Source organism: Colossoma macropomum, unplaced genomic scaffold (assembly GCF_904425465.1).
Source record: "Colossoma macropomum unplaced genomic scaffold, Colossoma_macropomum, whole genome shotgun sequence".
In the NCBI taxonomy this organism is placed as follows: Eukaryota; Metazoa; Chordata; class Actinopteri; order Characiformes; family Serrasalmidae; genus Colossoma; species Colossoma macropomum.
This window is the reverse complement of record NW_023494785.1, coordinates 33,089,263-33,109,524: the sequence shown is the minus strand read 5'-3', so window position 1 is coordinate 33,109,524 and position 20,262 is coordinate 33,089,263. Positions and strand designations below refer to the sequence as shown.

Below are 20,262 nucleotides of genomic sequence, written 5' to 3'. Positions count from 1 at the left end.
ATGCATTCAGGGTGGACAGCTTTGTGCAGGGTGTTGTAACTCAGTACCCAGTGGAACCCTATACTGTACCCACACACACACATATATATATCACCACTGTAAAGAAATCCAAATTGGTAAGTTTCTCTTCAAGGACCTATTTCACATCAAACCACTCTGAATGTTGTTATTTACATTGTGATGATGGAATTTGAAATTTTGAAAAAATGCTGGAATTCCCCTTTAAGTCTGACAAACATTCAAGCAGTTCATTTTGCACTAGAACTGATTCCACTGCAATTAAAATGTACATAAATATTTCTGGGGTTGAAAAATGTGGATTCATTGCTTTGGCCAGAAGACCTTACATTATACTTTGACCTTATTTAAATAAAACTCAGTGGTCTACAACATCTGGAATGTATTAGCTTTTACTGTAGCTGCTAGGCTCACAATAAAGGTAAGTACAGTACAGCAGAAACTGTCATCTCCTGTTAGTCTAAAACTACTGCTTAAAAATCTTAAAATGGAATGCACTGTGGTCTCTTTTTGCATTTAAAACATTTTGATTACATTTGTTGGTTTTGCAAACCATAAAAAGCATGAGCAAATCCATTAAAACCGGAGCTCAGTTTTATATCTTAACACTGGAAATATCAACTGCCCAGCTGTTTATTTACTAGAGCAGTTAAATATGATGTCCTGAGCACTACATTCCTTTGCCATTATAAAGATGTGGGAGAAATTATCAACTTGAATAGATTTCTCTTAATATACACACAGTTTATTATGTTTTAAACAAGTCAAACGTACATTTTTCAGATAGCAACTGTCCTTCAATTGAAACGATCAGTTAAGTCAAACATAAAATCACCCATAAAAACAAAATTTGTCCTGCAGTTCCTAGTAGTTGACAATGGAGTTTTTTTCCTTGGTCCAGAGGTAAGTGGTTGTTGCAGATCTTGCTAAAGGTCAGGAATGATTCCCGTGTCGCCACGGAGATGCTGGTCCTGCAGCACTGAGGGTCGAGCAGTCAGTGGGGTGTTTGGCCTGACTGAGACAGAAAGAGAAAGGTGGGTGTAGGCTCTCATAATGTGGAACTCATTCAAATGAAAGTGCAGGCTACCACACAGCAGTCAAGAAGGTGGACAAAGTGCAGTTACAGCACACAGGAAAGCACCAATGGATGCTCTACACACAAGCTCAGGTTGGGTAAGTTTTCCACTTACACTCTATTCTAAACATGTAGGTTTAGCAGAATAACATTTTATTGAATTTATTTTAATGAATTTTATCACATGATATCAGCTAATCCAACTTTTCCAACAGTCCTTTTTCTAGGTACAACATGAGGTGAAATATATATTAGAACGCAACAAAGCCATCATTTCATGGTTTTCTGTGTTCACTTTTAAAAATCACCTGCTCCTACACGCCACTGTGTTGGGTTCTCTTGCATGTCAATCAGATGACTTTTAGCATATTGAGTGAGAAAACACACCAGATTCCTTGATTATCACGCTACTAGCCTTTGTAATGTTTAAGAGGCTGCAAAATGCAAAGAAGCCCTCAAAATAATTGCAGTTTATTTGCAAGTCAATCTTGAACCATGACAATGGGCAGAAGTGCATTTTAATATAAAACAGGACATATTGCAATTGCAATATATATCATTTCTTAACAACACGAAGTTCTGTTGAGGAGGAGGTGTGTGGACCATCATTAAATACAATGGTCTCTAATTTTTGGACATCTACCTGGTGCGTCCAGTGCATGGTAGCCTTAAGGGCGTGCACGTGTCTCACCAGTCTCTGTCTCGTAGGAAATGTTGTGCTGGGTGAGGAGGGAGCGCAGTCGCTCGATTTCAGCACGCTGTTTCTCGTAGTCCTGTTAACACACAGTACAATATTATACTTTAGTATATTATTATTACATAATGCACACAATTTAATAAAGATCTTTTCTAAGCATACACACACACACAGACCTGTGTGCACTGCTCCAAACTCTGATGTTTAGGAGCTTGAGGGGTTTCTTCCCATTTCTGCTGCTGATTTTTCTTCAGAAAACCAGCCTCTTCAAACAGATCCTTCAGCATCTTATTGTAGCCCTACAGACACAGCACACATGTAATTTGTGTGAAATTTATATAATTTATGTTTATAAAACAGACAGAGGCTGGATGCTTTAGCTAAGCAAAGCTGAGGTTGAAGAGGATGGGCTGGTGAATGGGAGTGGACAGTATCATTTAGAAGGCATGGTAAGTGCTCTGTCGGGTTGTGTGCATTTCAGTCACCTGTTCAGTGATGAGTTCTTCATATCGAGCCTGCTCAATCTCATCCCACTCCTTCTGCAATTTTTCACTCAGCACTGGATACACTACACGTAACACACACAGCTTACATCAGCATGCAAGATTATACACAGCTTCATACAGTAATGTGCAAATGTCACACACAACCCTTACATTGATTTAAATTCAAGTAAAAACCACCATTAAGTGCAAGTTATACTTTGAGAATACTTTGAAAAAGTAGTGATGGCTAAATACAGAATATGTTGTACTGAATGTATTCAGTAATGTATTCTATTACAGTACATAAAAGTAACTTATTCAGAACACATTCAGAATTCAAGGCACATGGTAAAAACTCTGTTGTTGTAATTTTTAAGTAATTCATTCTGTTCCTCATTGTTACTGGTTCGGAAGTAATTTTTCTATGAACGTTTCATAAAAATGCACTTACTTAAATGAAGTAGCCCTATTTTTTATTTATTTCAAGGGAACTCTAAAAGTATTTTCCTAAAAAACTGCATTCTGAGTACCGCCTTTACAAAACGTAACTTGATGACACTTTATTTTTTTGTATTCTAAATACATATTCCCAATACTTGTATTCTGTTTCATCCCCACCCTGCATATTGCATGAAAATTACACAGAACAACGGAATATGATTGAATGCTTTTCCATGCACTTAATAATCCGATAACTGCAGAAAATCTGATTTTGTGAGTAATCCAATCACTGGAGTATTCAGATAATCGGAAACTCTGTGTCTACATGAGTCAGGCAGTAATCAGATTTCTACTTTGCAGCCGGCCAATAAACTCACAGAAGAAGACGTGACATAAACGGAATGTAAAACTCAAACTTCATGCTGCGGCTTATTTTTTTTTTTTTTTAAACATTGCGCGACTTTACCTGAAAATATGAACATGCATCATCTAGAAGATGAAGAATATTTAAATCCTTTATTTTGTCAAGCATGTAGTTGGTTTCAGCGTTGTTTTGCTGCCATCTCGTGGCAACACTGCTTGCTTATTCTTGTTACCGTGATCTGTTTTCGCAGATGCACAGACTGAGAAATCCGAAAGAAATCCAAGTAAAGTTTACATGCACTGAGAAATCTGATTATTGAGCTAAAATCCAGCTCTCTTTATCGGACTGCTTAGTCAGATTTCTAAACCTTACTCCAATCTAAGAAATCTGAGTATGTTGTTTACATGGCCTTTTGAATAATCAGATAACTGCAGAAATCCGATTATGATCAGATTATTGAGTGCATGTAAATACACTCATTGTTTCAGTACTTGGTGTGTTCGCACATTTTTTTCCAGATCTGGAGCTTAATTTTTCCTCTCTTTCAAAGATGAAAGCTTTAGGTACTGTTTATCTGATGGTGACCGATTTCTACCGGGTCTTGCGTGGTTGTTAGGAGTCCACTTTTCTCTGTATTTTTGAATCATTCTTTGAAGTCCAGTTTGAAAACTCTTGTTTTTTCAATTACTTTCCTTTGACTTACCCTTCTTTATGTAAATGGATCTTCTATCTAATCTCCTGAGAAATATCTCCTTTGGTCATTTTAGATGCACATGAGAAGGAAATGTGCAAAGCAGCTAAAGTGTGTCTGGGTAGTTTCTTGTGTGAATGGTGGTGTCTCTTTAATGAGGAACATATTGTCAGTGACTCTTTTGGGAACAGCTTTTGCTGGGAGGACGCAGCTGTAACTGGTTGGGTTTAAGATTGGAAAAATGGAAGAGTTAAAGTGGCAGCAGAGTGCGCAAAAGTAAAGAGGAGACAAATTAAATAATGATAGATTTGACATAATACTTAGTGTTGAAGTACTACATATATTCCTTGTATAATTCCTTTATAAGCATGAAAAAATGCAGACATGAGAATGACTCAGTTGGTCCATCCACCTTCATCACTTGTACTAATCTGCACTCACCCAGGAGGGAATGTGTGTGACAAACCAGCGGTGTTTCAAATGTGAGCGAGTACACACACGTCTGTGGCTCCGACACTCTGGCCAGCTTACTGCTGTTCCCACATGCAAAAAGGACCTGAGATAGAGCAAGTTACATCAGAGGCAGAGGTACTATAATACCACACATTCACACGACAATCATGCAGTATATAACCTAAATATCCACGTCATGCCTGGCATAATACATTCACCCACAACATGCTCAGTACCTTAGTCTGTCTGCTCTTGCTCCCACACGAGTCACCCTCTCTCATCCACATTGCACTGAAGGTGTTATTCTGTATCTCCCACTCCTGCCAGATCCTGCACATTGACACAGCAATGTGTAATTAGTAATTAGGACTGTTGTGGTGGCAATTTTCAACTCTGCAAAGTTTGGGTGCCTTACCACATATGCAATATGTGATACCACCACAATAAATAGTGGTTGGGTTTTGTGCAAATGAGAAGCAAACATTTAAAAATATAGCGCAGTCAGTTTCATAGTGAAGATACATGCTAATATTTCAATAGTTGGACTAAATTGCATAAGAATGTTCACCAGGACATTATAATACTGGTTGTAATTTTTTAAAGCAAAATTAGCCTAGAACTCTGCACAGCTCAATCTGCTTGCATCTTAAATGCACTGCGACATGTCTATATGCTCACTTAAGTCACAGGTCATTTCCCAAATAAAGAACTCCAGATCTAAGCCAGGTCTTTTTTACGGGAAAAATAAATGTTATAAAAATAAAAATAATTGTACTCTGTGGTAAATAAAAATGATCCAAAGATCTGTCTTGTTTACTAGAGATGCACCGATTTTGAATTTTTATAGCCAATTCTATTACAGCTAAACTGGCCAATGCCGATTTTATTTATTTTACTTTCATTTTTATGTGAATTTTATTTATTAACTTTTTTTTTTTTTTAAATCCAACGCTCACATTGTTTGTTTGTGAAACATCCTAGCACATTTCCAGTACCTCCTATTAGCCAATATAACTTGCAATACGAACATTATTTACTCTTTAAATAACGGTACAAACTGGCTTTTTAAATGTTTCGATTTAAATAACACACATCAAATAAACTGCTAAATCAAAAATAAGGGACAACTGGATATTCAGCTCAATATGTCATAAATAATTAGTTTATTTATATTGACAATGCACAACACAAAGTAAATGTGCCACTGGCTAATTTTTAACAGTAGTCCCTCAGGCCTGATTTTATTAGCCCAGACATAATGGACAAATTACAAAAAAGGAAAGGAGAATAAAATTAAGAATAGGATAGATGAAGACAAAATTCAAGCAAGCATAAGAATAAATCTTGACTGAGAGAGGTAAGACAACACCTAAAAACGTGAAAAATCCAAACGTATGTACATGCTCCTGACTGACAATCAGCTAGTCCCTTAAGCTATGCCTGAATATACTGTACGTTTCACTGTTATGAATGTATACTGGCAAAGTGTTCCAAAAATGTGCTGCTCTCACTGAAACAGCTAACAAACTAAATTATGCTGCAACATATTGGTACAGGTGTAGCAGCAGCATTCAAATACAGTAAGAGGGCACTGATCTGCCTCACATTATTGAGTTTTGTATAATGATAAAAATCCAACAAATGATAATGTTGGGAAAAAACAACAAAAAGCAAAACCTTGCATCTCTAAAATGCTAAAAAGGAGATGATCAGGAGAAGATAGAGATCTTAACTTTAAACGTAGGTTAATGTAATATTTTTATATTTTGGATCATTTACCAAGAAAATGTCATCTGGTGTTGATACAAGTGAAAATACAAGGTTTTTTTCCAATACCAACACCGTAGTCAGCATACTACCTTTGTATGTCACTGTATCACTGCAGCCCTATTAATAATGTTCACTTGTTATTGTACTGAACTGTTGTTGTGGTATCTGTGTGTATTTGTGTACCCCAGTATTCCACTGTAGGCGTTCCACCTGAAGCTCTGCTCGTGTTGCGTCACATTATGGAATGGACAGAACTCGTACTTGTACCTAACACATGGGAAAGACCAGACATCATTCATTTCTTTCATGCGAAAATGGAAATACGCAAATATGAACAGACCACAGCTCCCCACTGATACAGTTACACAATGACATGTTACCCGTAACAGGCTTTAAAATATTACTGACGTGGACTCAATGTAGCTGAAGCACTTCCCAGCCAGCCTGGACAGATGAGGAGGGCCAGACACAGGAGATGGTTTGACTCTGGCCTGCAGTCGGCTGCCCTGCACCAACAGGTGGCTATTCAACCTGTACAGTGAGCATGACAGACAGAGAGAGACAGACTGAGTGCAGGATCATGTGAAAGCCTCTGTATGCAAATCAGTAGCTGATCAGTTCAGGCACATACATTCTGAAGCAGCTTTGAGGAAATGCTGAGGGTTCAGTTGAGCAACAGTCCTACTGCTTTTACACAACAGCAGAAGTAGGTAAAACAGCCTAAAATGCATTGTCAGTACAATGAAAAACATTTAAACTAAAGTAAAAGTAGCAGAGATGGCACTGATCTGATACTATTAGCATTGGACCAGTATCGGCAGGACTATGGAATGAGATCCAACCCTGCAACAAATCTAGAAATTGCTCACACTGTGTGTTGTGATGTTTTTAGCTGTGTTTTTCTTTCTGTGCTGTGGGGCAGCAGAGTGTTTGAGTGGTTCAGCATGACAGAGTACTTTTAGATGCTCATCTTAAGTGAACTGCTTTAACTAAAACAGCTCATTTTAAAGCTTTGTAAATTTTAAAGAAGCAATTGGATTGGCAAAAAAAGCAATTTTGTGCCATTTCTAAAAGGCAGCTACTGAAAACAAGCTTAAATGTCGTAGTACATCCTACAACAAAGTTGTCCAAAGTTTGCCAGATATGGCCCACGGACAGATTTTAATTGGCCTTGAGTTTTAGAGTGCGTTATAAGTGGCCCGCCAGCCTACACATTTTCCTTTCATTTGATGGCAAAAGTAGCACTGTAATATTACAGTGTAATACACCATGAGTGTGGTGGGGTTTTTTTTGGTAAAAAAAAAAAGGTAATGACACTAAATTCACCATCAATAATTTTGCATTGCCATGAAAAATCAATGGATTTCAATGAAATACATTGTCGTTACAAATATTATTTTCGCAGTGGCATTTTAGGGGCTCAGTACCACACTGCGGTAATGAAGTTAATTCAAGTTTAAGATCTATTTTTCTCTGACTAGACCTGCAACTTAATTTACTGAATGACATTTAGTCAAAGCTACAGCCAGAAAGCACAAACTTAACCCTGAGAAGCAGTGATTTTGGTAAGATGTTGCATTTTTCATATACTGAATACTAAATATTTTGAATCATTTGTGAATAATATTTCAGCCCTTAGGTATTTTGTAATGGTTTGATCTGAAAAAACACCCCTGAACTAGAAAAAGAAAATTACTTAGGAAAGTGTGTTCCAGTTCTGAAGTCTATTTAACATTAAAGATAGACGCTAGTCAATTGCTATCTATATATGCTATATATATATATATATATATATATATATATATATATATATATATATATATATATATATATATACATACACATACATACATACACACACACACACACACACACACTTCACATTGTTTACAACTGAAGTACATACATATCATCCTGGCTTGCTTAGTATGGCATTTAAGTGATTGTGGAAGAACAAGTCATTCTTGTGATGTGTGAACTTTAGATGATGGACATCCTGTGAGCCTCATTCATTGACTCATACTATATTTTTAAAAAAAATCATATCTTCATAGATGTATTACATAAATTGTTGCAAAGAATGTCTGCCGTTATTTAACAGTTTGCCTCTTTTTCAGTAAATGTACTTCAACTGTTGCATTATTACAAATCAGAACCTCAGCCTACTGACCCTGGCTCAACTCAGACTGACAATAACTCACCCAAATGTGTTTGGTTCCTCTACAATCTTCATCTTACCGCCAAACACAAGCGACACTGGAACAAAGTGGCATATGAAATAGTTCAGTATAACAAAATCATATTGCAATAGAAATAATTTTAGTAGTATGTGTGTACATGCACGCACAATAATGTCAATTCATATACACACCAAAAGCAACCAACCAAACAAACAGAGAAATAAAAAATGTTATCGACTCCAATAAATTGATACTGTTGAGAATGGAAAAGACAGCAGCTGTGACGCAGCCCTTGTGTGAAGCACTTAACTTACCCAGTAATGTCAGCCATGGTAGATGTCGAATAGCGAATGTACCCAGCATGGCTGCAAAAAAAACTGCCAGAGAAATTTGTAGAAATTATGTTAGTTATGTTTGCTTGTGTATTCCAGTGAGCGTCGCCATGATGTCCGTGTTTGTCACATGACTCTGCTCGAAGCGGAGTTCACTCTCCTCTTCCTCCTCTTCATGTGTGGGTTGTGGCTGTGTTCACTTTTGTTTTCAGCGAGACGTTTGATGTCGCTGTGCAGCAGGAGTATGAAATGATGTGACTGCGATAAATTACAGAATCAGATTCAAAGTCTTTATCTGCCAAGTACCAGGTGTACAAGGTACTCTTTGTCTGCTATAACTCAGAAGGTTTCCCCGACAAAGTAGATGCAGTGCTATTTATGATACAGTAATATTGTGTTATATTTTAATTATGTCTGAAGAGTGGATAGCCTTGCCAAAATTGTATTAGATTCCATTTTAATTACACCACTGGTCATTTAAACGGTGTTACACGACTTCAAAGAATGCTCCCCGCTCCTCCTGCAGGGGGCAGTAATGCGCCATACAGCGTTCAGTCTGCAGGAAAACTCCAAAAAGGTAGAAGAAGAACCTTCACGTTCTTCACGGAGAGTCTTCTGTAGCATTTCAGCTAATAAAATTAAAGATTTAAAAACCCCATGACTTCTCTGTCATGGTAGTTGCACAGCTAGACTCAGATATCAATACAGTACTGAACTACTGAATGCAGTTGTAGTTATAATTTATCCGCTGTGTTGTTATTGAGGGTTTTCAGACTGGAATTGACTGTTAGCTAATTTACCTGCTGTTTATACCTAAGTTACTTTAACTTGAGTCGACTGAGGACGACTACCATGGGCCGTAAAAAGCATGGTCAAAGTGAAAGACCAGTAAACAAGGGCAAAGACAAGCGGCACAGAATGAAAGGAAAGTCTTTGGAGACTTTTACCGAAGAGATGCATGAGGTTCTGAAAGGTGTGTGTTGTGATACCTTGTCTTGTTAAAGCTAGACAGTATTGCATGTTTACTTACTTACGTCCCCGATTCTTCAAAATTGCTGCATAATTTAATGGTTAAGATATAAATGAAGTCATTGAGAGTGGTTTGGTGTGAAATGCTCCATTCTAGTGAACTGCAGTGGAATTTAATGCATTCTAGAGAATCTAATCTATTTATGGTGGAGGGATACTTGAAGGCTGTCCTGAGGCAACATAGTCCCCAAAGATTTTTTTTTTCTTTTTTTTTTTAGATTTAACACTAATTTACCATCATTAATATTACATATTAAAACTAAAACGACACATGTAGATTTACTGGTGGTTTTGGATATTAAATAAAATGACTATATTTGTGTTGTAGACATTGGGACCCCTGGTTCCCATCACAACTGTAAAGAACACCTGAGTCAATACCTTTCTAACCATTTCACATTAAACCAGTCTGAATGACTTTCTTAACCACTGACTTATGCAGACCTTTTGAAAAGTCTGTGGAATTCTCCTTTAAAGCAGCCATTTTATATTTTAATATTGCCTCTTTGTGTACCCTGATTTGTGTAGTTTTTACTCCGTTTTATAGTTTTACACAGATACATTTTTCAGGTTATATGTCAGGTAACCTTACACACCATAAGGTTTCTCTACAACATGCATACACTGCAGTTTGTAAGGACAGGACCTTTTCAATCACAACAGCTCTCACCATTATTTAAGTTATTAATTTCTCAGAAACAAATATATTGTGATTTTAGCGTTGTGTGTCTGTGTTTATGTGTCTGTGTGTGTCTGCCTTTGAATGTGATTGTTTCCACTGATCATTTAGTTATAGCAGATATGGATGCCTTAACCATTTACAAAAATGGTATAATCAAATAATGACGCAATAGGAAGTAAAAGAATCGGTACAAAGTATTTGGTGTGGAGCTTCTTCTTTCGACCGAAAAGGAAATGAGCAATTAAATATTAAAGACTAAAGTGGAACTGAGGAAAAAGTAGAATCCTTTCTCTAGAAATCTACTTCAGTAGAAGCAAATGTAATGCCATGTGAGCATATTTGGAAAGGTACAAATCCAAGTATCAGTAAAAAAGTATCTGGCCTAAATACTTATAGAACTGCAGTGGAATTTAATGCATTCAGCATCTATCAACACAAAATCAGTGCAAAAAGGAATGAGTACAAATATACTTAAAAGTAATAAGAGAAGTAAAGTCATGTGAGCATCAGAAAAGTGCAGTACACTGAACTGCGTTGAAGTATCAAGTTACTACCCACCTTGGCACAACAGAGCTAGTATTTGAGTTTTACTAATTGAACTCCCTCTTTTAGTCAGGTTGCAGTTTTGCGTATTGCATTTGTCACAATTCTGTGTGAACTGTGTTTTTGGATTGGTGTGTGTGTCTTTCAGCAAGTGAAGATGCAATGTCAGAGGATGCTGAACATGTTAAGTTGCCCTGCCCTTTGGCGATGTGGGAATTGGGTCACTGTGACCCTAAACGCTGTACGGGACGTAAACTGGTGAGAAAGGGCTTCGTGCGCTGCCTTCGACTCAACCAGCGCTTCAATGGCCTCATCCTCAGCCCGATGGGCACTAGATACGTTACACCTGCAGACAGGTAAGCCTCTCTTACACCCTCAACATGCATTAAAACATTAAAACTACTGTGATAGTCCCAAGACCATGTATGAAGAGCAAGTCAAGGATTATCATCAGTGCTAACATTTGCATGTTTTTTAGTAGAGGTACTTTACGTGTCTCTTGATGGCTAGTTACAGATTTCACCTCAAGTGCTTGCAAAAGCCATCTGTGCACTTTCTATTAAAAAAAAAGATAATGGAATCTAAACTAAGCCTAAGCTCTGTACGAAGGTTTCAGACACACTTATGACTCACAGCTCATCTTGTTAAAGCTAGACAATACAATTTGTTTGCTTAAAGCAGTCACATTATATTTTAACGTTGCCTCCTTGTGTATCATGATTTGTGTCATTTTACTCCATTTTATAGTTATACATTTTTCAGGTTGTGCATCAAAATTATAGATTGTATGTACATTACTGTTGCAGTCAAAAAAGCCATTAAGTACAAGATGTTGGACAGCATGTTGAATCTAAAATCAATTAATGGCTGAAATGTTAAAGTGCAGAATGTAAGCTTTAATTTGAACATACTTATGTTGGGTGAACAGTATAAACCTGTCTGATTTAGATACTGCCCTTTCATTTCTTGGCACCAAAAGAAATTAATATATTCATGGCCATTTTTTTTTAACATTAATACTTTGTGGTCCTTTGCAGTTCATTACTGCCAGAAGCATAAAAAAGAAAACATACTGTGGGCTCCCGAGTGGCGCAACCGTCTAAGCGTTGGCCCTGTCATCAGGAGATCGCGAGTTCGATCCCTGGTGATGCCTGGTGATGCTACATCCGTAGCCGGGAGTCCAAGAGAGCACAGTTGGCTTCACTCTCCCTGGATGGGTAGGACGGCCCCCCCTTCTCCCCCTATCACTCAGCGCGATGCTAGTCGGCGCAGGCGTCTGTTAGCTGACATAGCAGATCTGGCAGTAGGCGCTTTCCTCCGAGCGCGTTCAGCTGTCCAATGACGTTGCGTCAGCAGCAGTTCAAAAGATGCGGTGGCTGGTTTCACAGGTCTCGGAGAAAGCCTGTGTTAGCCTTCGCCCTCCTAGCGTTGATAGTATTGTGTGATTGGGGGAGTCCTAACTAGCGGGTGGAATTGGAGACAACTAAATTGGGGAGAAAATTGAAAACACATTGTGGCTGTTGGAACAAAACCTCATATCTCCGGAAAAAAAATTCTTAACTTTTAATGTCAGTTAATGTAACAAGATTTATTTGTTCATTTTGAACCATTTCTGTTACTCTATTTGTTATGAAATTTTGACGTAGTGTAAATATCATATTTTCAAATTGTGCAAAGAGAAATAAATAATGACCAAAATGGAGATAGAAGGTTTTGCTCCAACAGTGATGATATGGACAAAGGCTTCAGGCTTCAAGATGGCATTTAAGGATGTAGCCGTTGCTTTAATGTAATGTTTTGGCTTACAAGAAAGCTGGAATGATCTTTGCTTGTTAGGGAGATCGTGGCTCAGAGTGGAGTTGCAGTGATTGACTGTTCATGGGCGAGACTTGAGGACACGCCCTTCAGTAAGATGATTGGTTCCCACCCACGACTCCTGCCATACCTGGTGGCAGCCAATCCTGTGAACTATGGCAAACCCTGTAAGCTGAGCTGCGTGGAGGCCTACGCTGCCACCTTCTGCATCGTAGGTAAGCAGCTGCCTTGTGTAGGCATGTGTGAGCATGAGTTTCTTTAGTCTTGTGGGGCCGGACATGGTTTTGTAATAAGAGGACAACTTGTTAAACTTTGGAATTGGACTGTGGCAAAATCTGATGCAAACAAAGGTCCGCCTTCTATAAACTCTGCCCCCAAATTATTCTAGGCTGTGCTCTTTTAACGGCCGGGCAACAATCGATAACACAAGCAAAACAAGCTAGTTCTTGCTACGTAATTTTCTTAGGACCTGTTTTACTTTTGTAGACATGGACAATTTTGTGTATGCTGCCTAAAGAATGTCTGTGGACACCTTGCCTTCCAAAATGTTTTGTTTGGCAGTAACTTTAATATTAAAGTCTTGACCTTGTTGCCTTGTTGGTTTATGTCACCATTAGGCTCAGGTCATACTGGCCCTTATTCATCAAAGTTGCGTAAAAAAAGAGTGCAGATTTGACCAATACCATGTACTAACTTCTACTACTACTACAATTCATTAAGCCATACAACATGGAAACAGGTGGAGATTTCACATGATGAATCTGCTTCAATTCGTGAAATCAAGCGCTAGCCTACCAGCACTCATTTACATATTATTTACATAAAACACATCCTAATTCAAGCAGATAGTCAATAAAAAGTCAGCATTCAGCATCTGGTGTGCTAGTGACTGTGCTCGAAGGTGGAGTTTAAGATCGAGCAGTGACCGCACTGCTCCCCCTACTGACCAAACTTTATAGTGTTAATATGATGACGAGTGGAAAGAATAAAATGTGAAATAAACAAAACATCTCAGTTGTTTAGTTATTTTAAGAAGATCGAGTGATTTTGTAGTGTGATTATTTTCCTAAAATAACAGATTTAAATGCTGAATTATTGCAGTGTATGAGATACTTCTGCACTAGCTGTGTTTGTTTTTGGCACTGTCAGTAGTGCAAAACAAAAGCTCAGTGTAATGAAGTGGAACATGGAATGGTTGCAGTGTTTATTCATGACAGTGTGCAGGTAAAATAAGTGTGTGTACTTTTGTACTGGATAGCTATGTGCATAAATGTTTAGTGCTATTCTTATTTTCTATTTTTATTTTGTATTATTGGTGTTACAGGTGATACTGTTAGTAGCTTTGGTTAGTTAACCACAAATCAAGCATTTTTTTCAGGGTGTTAAACACTCACACTCTAATTTACACACACCTACCAGACGTGAGTTTGATCAAACAGATATGCCAAAGGTTAAATTGATGAATTGATCAGATTAGACTGTACGCAACTTTGGTAAATCAGGTCCATTGTGTTGGGAGAAAAAACATTTTTTCACTGCTAGTACTCACCATATTTGGTCTTCTAGTGCGTGTATCCATATTAAACATTTTCCTGGATTAGGAAAATGTTCTATGTTTTAGCAGTCTTTCAGCCATTTCCTTGACTTCGGTAGTAGAACTCCGTCTCTATCCTCTCTAGAACATTAGCAGAAGGAGAAACATAAAAGGTCTACCAGAGAAGTGAGACCTTGCAGGCTCATTAAAGGGGTGATTATAATTGCAGCTATAAACTATATGACGCACTTTATATTGGCATACAACTACACAGTATAATTAATTTCTCTCGTGAATACCACGTGATCTTATGACATGTGATGCAAACATCCAGACTGAGTGTTGCAAAATATACTCAAAATATTACTGAATTACTGTTTATTGTTGCTAAAAGTAACAATCAAATATTACAAATACAAGACAGGGTGTCCTGCAGTTTTTTGTGTGACAGTGTGTCAATTAGTGCATGCCTGTCTGTTTGTATATGTTTAACAGGTTTTCAGGACCTAGCAGTGCTCCTGTTGAGGAAGTTCAAGTGGGGAAAGGGATTTCTTGAGTTGAATAAAACACTTCTAGAGCGCTATGCTGCCAGCAAATCAGAAGAGGAGCTGCTCGCAGTGGAGAAAGAGTACCTCAGCTCTGCTTCCCCAGAGGAAGAGATAGGTATAGTCTTTAATGCTAAAAAAAAAAAAAAGAAAGAGTTATAGGTGCACAATATGGACATGGTTAATACATGCTCAGTTTTGTTTGCCTGTGTTTTATTCAGATCCTTTTGATGTAGACTCTGGAAGAGAGTATATGAACCTCAACAGGCCTCTGAGGTAAGAAATGTTTCTAGAAATAAGCATTATTTTTCATATCTACAGCAGTGTTGGGCCTAATGTGGTACAAAATAACACCTTACATTAATGTAATTACTTTTTCCCGTAACAAAGTAATGCAACGCATTACAGTTTTCTTTAATCACGATACAGTTACTGACTTACTAAGAATTGCTTTAGTTGTGTTACTCACATCTCTAAGAGAACCAAAATAAATTATGTATGATGTGTGTAAATCATTGATAATCTGCATGTATCAGGGTATCTGAGTAAATTCAAAGCACTTAAAGCGTTCTGTAATCACTCCGCTCCAAGTCCAGCTACGGGTTTTCTATTCTATGCTCCTCGCTCACACATCAGAGAACATTCGCTCCATGTTCACTTCATATTATTTGTTCTAATATTTATTTTATGTCTTGAACATATGGACAAGACACTATGCACTTTATTTCATGAAATATATAATTTATGGACATTATTAAATGAAAAACTAGTTAACCATTCCGTGCCACATAGATGTTTTTGGTAGGTATAGGCCTGAAACAGTCATCCAGTCACAAGTCAGCAAACTGCTGAGGGTAAACAAATGCACATGCTTCTTTATCATTTGCACAGTAAAATAGACAACACAAGACTCGTTGTGTGTAATATCCCTAGAACTTTGTTGCGATCAGTGAGAATTTCCAGTTTAGGTTTGTAGAACAGTTCCGCAGTGCCCATTACACTGTGTGTAAATGGGTGTCGTTTCCACGCTGTTGTAGTGATGTTGCTGTATCCCTTGTGCCATGTAGAGGCAGTTAATGTGGAAATAAGGACAATACCGTTCCAAAACTGCTCCAGTGGGATGGAGCGGTTTTGGAGCGATTACAGACTGAAAGATAACACTTCAACTTTCTAAAAAGCCACTCTGTGCAAAATCACGTTGCTCCAACTCCACACCACTCACATACTCTGGTATATACTCCAATCAGGCATAACGTTATGGCTACGTTTACACAGCAGGTAAAAGTGGCCCAAATCTGATTTTCTCACCAAATCCGATTTTTTTGTTTGGCTGTTCACATTATCTTTTAAATGTGACCTGTATGCGACATTAGTCTGAACAGATCAGCTACCAAACTGACCCGCATGCGCAAAAGAACAGTGCTTCACGTGGCGGCTCATCCAGAGGTAAACAGTCATAACGGCCAGCTTTCAGTTTTGTCTTTACCAGCATCACATGAGCGAGTATAAAGTTCCAGTGGTTGACAGCTGGACTCATTACCCACAATGTGTTCGAGTTATTCGGCTACGGCCACTTTGGTTCGTGTCCTTGGATTCTTTAAACTGTTCTTTGACGCTGCAGCCTCGGGCTCCTCCGGCCGCGTTTGGCCGTTTCTTCCGAAATCTCTTCGAACACGGAGCGGTTTGATGAGTCGCTTCTTATGTTGTGGTACAGAAACATCAGTCTAAATGTTTATGAGTCTCAGCAGCGCGAAATTATGACGAATGTCGAGTTGTACTGACGTAAAAGTCGCATGAATTCCGATCTGGCTGTTCAGACTGAGACGCATTGCCGCAGATCAGATACGTATTTCATACGGATTTCAGTACCACATATGAAAGCGTCTCAAATCGGAATTGAAAATGACAGTTTCAGTGCGTTTTTTGCTGGTCACACTGCCACACAGATGACACATCTGTGTCACATATGAGGAAAAAGATCGGATTTGGGCCACTTTTACCTGCTGTGTAAACATAGTCTATGACCACCTCCTTGTTTCTATGCTCATTGTCCATTTTATCAGCTCCACTTACTATATAGGTGCACTTTGTAGTTCTACAATTACAGACTGTAGTCCATCTGTTTCTCTGCATACTTTGTTAGCCCCCTTTTACCCTGTTCTTCAGTGGTCAGGACCCCCATGGACCCTCACAGAGCAGGTCCTATTTGGGTGGTGGATCATTCTCTGCCCTGCAGTAACACTGATGTGGTGGTGGTGTATCATTCTCTGCCCTGCAGTAACACTGATGTGGTGGTGGTGTGTTAGTGTGTGTTGTGCTGGTACGAGTGAATCAGACACAGCAGTGCTGCTGGAGTTTTTAAACACCGTGTCCACTCACTGTCCACTCTATTAGACACTCCTACCTTGTCAGTCCACCGTGTAGATGTAAAGTCAGAGACGATAGCTCATCTGCTGCTGCACAGTTTGTGTTGGTCATCTTCTAGTCCTTCATCAGTGGTCACAGGACGCTGCCCACAGGACACTGTTGGCTGGATATTTTTGGTTGGTGGACTATATTCAGTCCAGCAGTGACACTGAGGTGTTTAAAAACTCCAGCTACACCTATATAGTAAGTGGAGCTGATAAAATGGACAATGAGCGTAGAAACAAAGAGGTGGTCATAATGTAATGCCTGATCGGTGTATATTATCTGTGCCTGTCCTTATATGCATTTCGATAAGGATCCCTGTGCTGAAGGAGAGAGAATCAACATCACTTAAAAAAAAAACAGACTCACAGATTTACATTAGTAACATCTGTCAGCTTTACATTTTATTCATGAAGATTTTATTTCAAGATGGCTGTTTTCGAACGTTTCCAGTTTTTAAACAGCATCAGCCGTTTATAATTTTTTATCAGCATAACTGGCTGTGTCTTGTTAAGAGGCAGGGATACAAACGTTTTTTATAAATGATGTTTTCTGTAATTGCATATTTGTGAATGAATAAATTACTGAAGATAAATATTGGTTTTTCCCTTGGACACTTGGTACAAGGTTTTACGGTTTAGCGTAGAAGTAATGAGATTACTTTTTCCAGAGCGTACTACGTAACGTTAATCCAATTACATTTTTAGAGAAGTAATTAGTAACTAATTAGTAAATGGATTACTCTTTCCATAACAACCTCAACACTATTTATGTCAGCGTTATGTCTTGTCTGCGTATTTCATTTACTCTGGGATTATACTAATGTTGCTCACATTAGTTGGGTCTATAAGGGGTGGTGCTCAGGGATTTCTTGACTATGTGTTTTGTGTGTGGTTGCATGCAGGGTGGAAGAGGACGACACTGAAAGTGGTGAGGAAGAGACGTCAGAAGAGGAAGAAGATGAAGATGAGAGAAAAGAGAAGGAGAAAGTAGAAGATGACAGAGGTGAAGAGGAGGAGACTTAAGGCAAACAAGTACATGAATAAAGAGCAGATAATGGACCGAACAATGGGAACTGAAGAAGGGAGAAACCCATTGTGTGTTTCTTTTTTATCACCACACTGTGCTCAGTAATCCAGCTCAGGGTTTTTGCTTGTAAAGGAGCTTGGTAGTGAATAGATCCCAAATTTGTGCATGTTTGCTCTGGAACAGAACTGTTGCTCAGAATGGCTCTGTGGTTCAGCTGTGTTAAACCAATAAGGTAAAGAAGGGGCTGTTAGGGGGGTGTAGTATGGCCTAGTACTTGACCTCTTCTGTGTGTGACGGAACATTTTTACACATTTTGAATCATAATTTATTGGAATTTCACTAATGCTGAGAGCTTGTAAAAAAGGGGTGATTGTACAATTTGTATATCTCTTGTACCATAATCTAATCATATTGATTTATTAATCAACACAATTGTATTTTGAATAGTTAAAGATTTCTTTGGGATTAAAAGTCAGAAATAATTAGATTGGGTATATTTTTGGCTTGTCTATTGAAGAACTTAACTGGAACTGGAATCTTAGTCCCAAACCTTGTAAGTTTCCTTTGTAACACAGTTTATGGTGCATGCTATGTTATAAAAGGATAGTTGCCCTTTTAAAAAAACAAAAAAACACAAGTATTCTGATGGCAAAGCGCAGTGAGAGATACAGCCTCCCCACAGCAGAATGTGGTGTTTAAATCAGACTTTTCTCTGTATTTGATTCTGTTTGTGTTAAATGGAGAGAAAATAGCTGACTGGCTGTCTAAACACAACTGTAGACCAGTTTGCCCTGCCTGACAGCTTTCAACCTTTCTGAATGATAAAATTCCATACCTTTTAAAGTTTTTCCTCATTTCTCTTTTAACTTTCCAGACTGTTCAGTTGCTATGTGTAAGAGGTATAACTGTATTCTGGTCAAGGAAAACTTAAACTGTTATAACAGATTGACATTATTAGTCTTGAGTCTTTGCCAGCAGAATATCTGTACATCCTCCAGCATTTTCTGAATTTCCATACTTTTCCAGTCTTGAAATGAGTGCCAGACTTTCCAGACTTCTGCCTTTTTAGATTGCCTTTAACTCTTCGGCGTCCAACACGGGCACAATGAAAAATCCCTATCTTGCATCTGTTTTAGTAACACCAGCGTTAGTTAGTTAGCTGTTAAATGTTCTGTTTGTGCTGAAAAAAGATGTATGGGGGGAAACTTTAAACATAAATTGACAGCACAGAAATGAAAATAGAAGGCATACAACTGCCAGTCCAGTGATGGGCCTCATAATATGAGGGCAGTTTTATTGTTGGTCTTTTATCTTTATCATTTTTCTAAACTGAATGAGGAAGTACCAGCCTCTAGGTCAGGTAAAATGGCTATTCTCTCCCCAGAGCTGAATTATAGCAAATTGCTACCAGAAATTTCTACCATTTTGAAAAACATTGCCTCAAAAATCAGTTAGCCATTTGGTGACACTTTGGCCGACAAATTATTTGGGAATTTTGAATTCTGAATTTTGCTGTTCCTCTGCCCCAACATCAATGCTGTTGTGTTATATCTATTAAAAGAATTCCACCTCATAAAAAAATCTGCATAATTCAGTGTTTGTGATATAAACATTCACAGTAGTTTGATATGAAAGGACCCGTTCCAGAGAAACTTAAAATCAGATGTGTTCATAGCAGTAGTGGTGTCTATAATGCAACTTCAGTCTTTTTATTTCTATGTATTTTTCTATGTAATGCCACAAAATCTGGTTCTTATCACCACCACTGTAAACAATTCTGACCTCGTACATTTCTCTATAATGAAGCATTTCACACCAAACCTCACTGAATTGTCTTGTTCACATTTTATTTATTTAATTATGCAGAAATTCTGAAAAATCAGAGTAATTTCCTTTTGATGTTGCTAACATAATATAGATAATATAGCGGGGCCGGTATTGGCTCCGTAAGTATCTTACACTAATAACGTGGTCTGGGAAATGCAGTTACGGCGTGGTGTAAATTACCCTTACCGACCGTTATAAACGTTCAGGACTTTTTTGAATTAAGCTAATGGAGTGGTGCAAGTTACCGTTACTGACCGTTACAAACCATTTCGAATTTTTGAACTACGCGGTTGGGCCGCGCGAGGGCGCGTTGAGCCGCCCTCTCCCCTCGCGACTGCGGTAA

General features: G+C 38.3%; 2 protein-coding genes across 4 annotated transcripts; one reads left to right on the top strand and one right to left on the bottom strand.

The window, feature by feature from the left end:
• Positions 1–741: 741 nt before the first annotated feature.
• On the bottom strand, positions 742–8,667 carry gnptg (N-acetylglucosamine-1-phosphate transferase subunit gamma). 3 transcript variants are annotated; one of them, XM_036591358.1, is made up of 10 exons: positions 8,489–8,667; positions 8,196–8,250; positions 6,403–6,525; positions 6,178–6,261; positions 4,461–4,554; positions 4,213–4,327; positions 2,276–2,358; positions 1,967–2,089; positions 1,737–1,866; positions 742–1,033 (listed from the first exon to the last, which is right to left on the bottom strand). In XM_036591358.1, exons 1-9 carry the CDS (start codon positions 8,535–8,537, stop codon positions 1,762–1,764), a joined length of 831 nt encoding a protein of 276 aa, XP_036447251.1. In that variant the 5' UTR covers positions 8,538–8,667; the 3' UTR covers positions 742–1,033; positions 1,737–1,761. The 3 variants fall into 3 exon arrangements, with proteins under 3 accessions (XP_036447251.1, XP_036447244.1, XP_036447260.1); XM_036591351.1 differs by having other exon boundaries at positions 1,785–1,866; XM_036591367.1 differs by having other exon boundaries at positions 742–1,029; positions 1,785–1,866.
• A 398-nt stretch (positions 8,668–9,065) lies between these two features.
• Positions 9,066–18,579, top strand: tsr3 (TSR3 ribosome maturation factor). The gene is made up of 6 exons (XM_036591381.1): positions 9,066–9,479; positions 10,909–11,116; positions 12,597–12,790; positions 14,605–14,772; positions 14,876–14,930; positions 17,968–18,579. The coding sequence occupies exons 1-6, from the start codon at positions 9,359–9,361 to the stop codon at positions 18,086–18,088; spliced, it is 867 nt and encodes a 288-aa protein (XP_036447274.1). The 5' UTR covers positions 9,066–9,358; the 3' UTR covers positions 18,089–18,579.
• Positions 18,580–20,262: the final 1,683 nt, after the last annotated feature.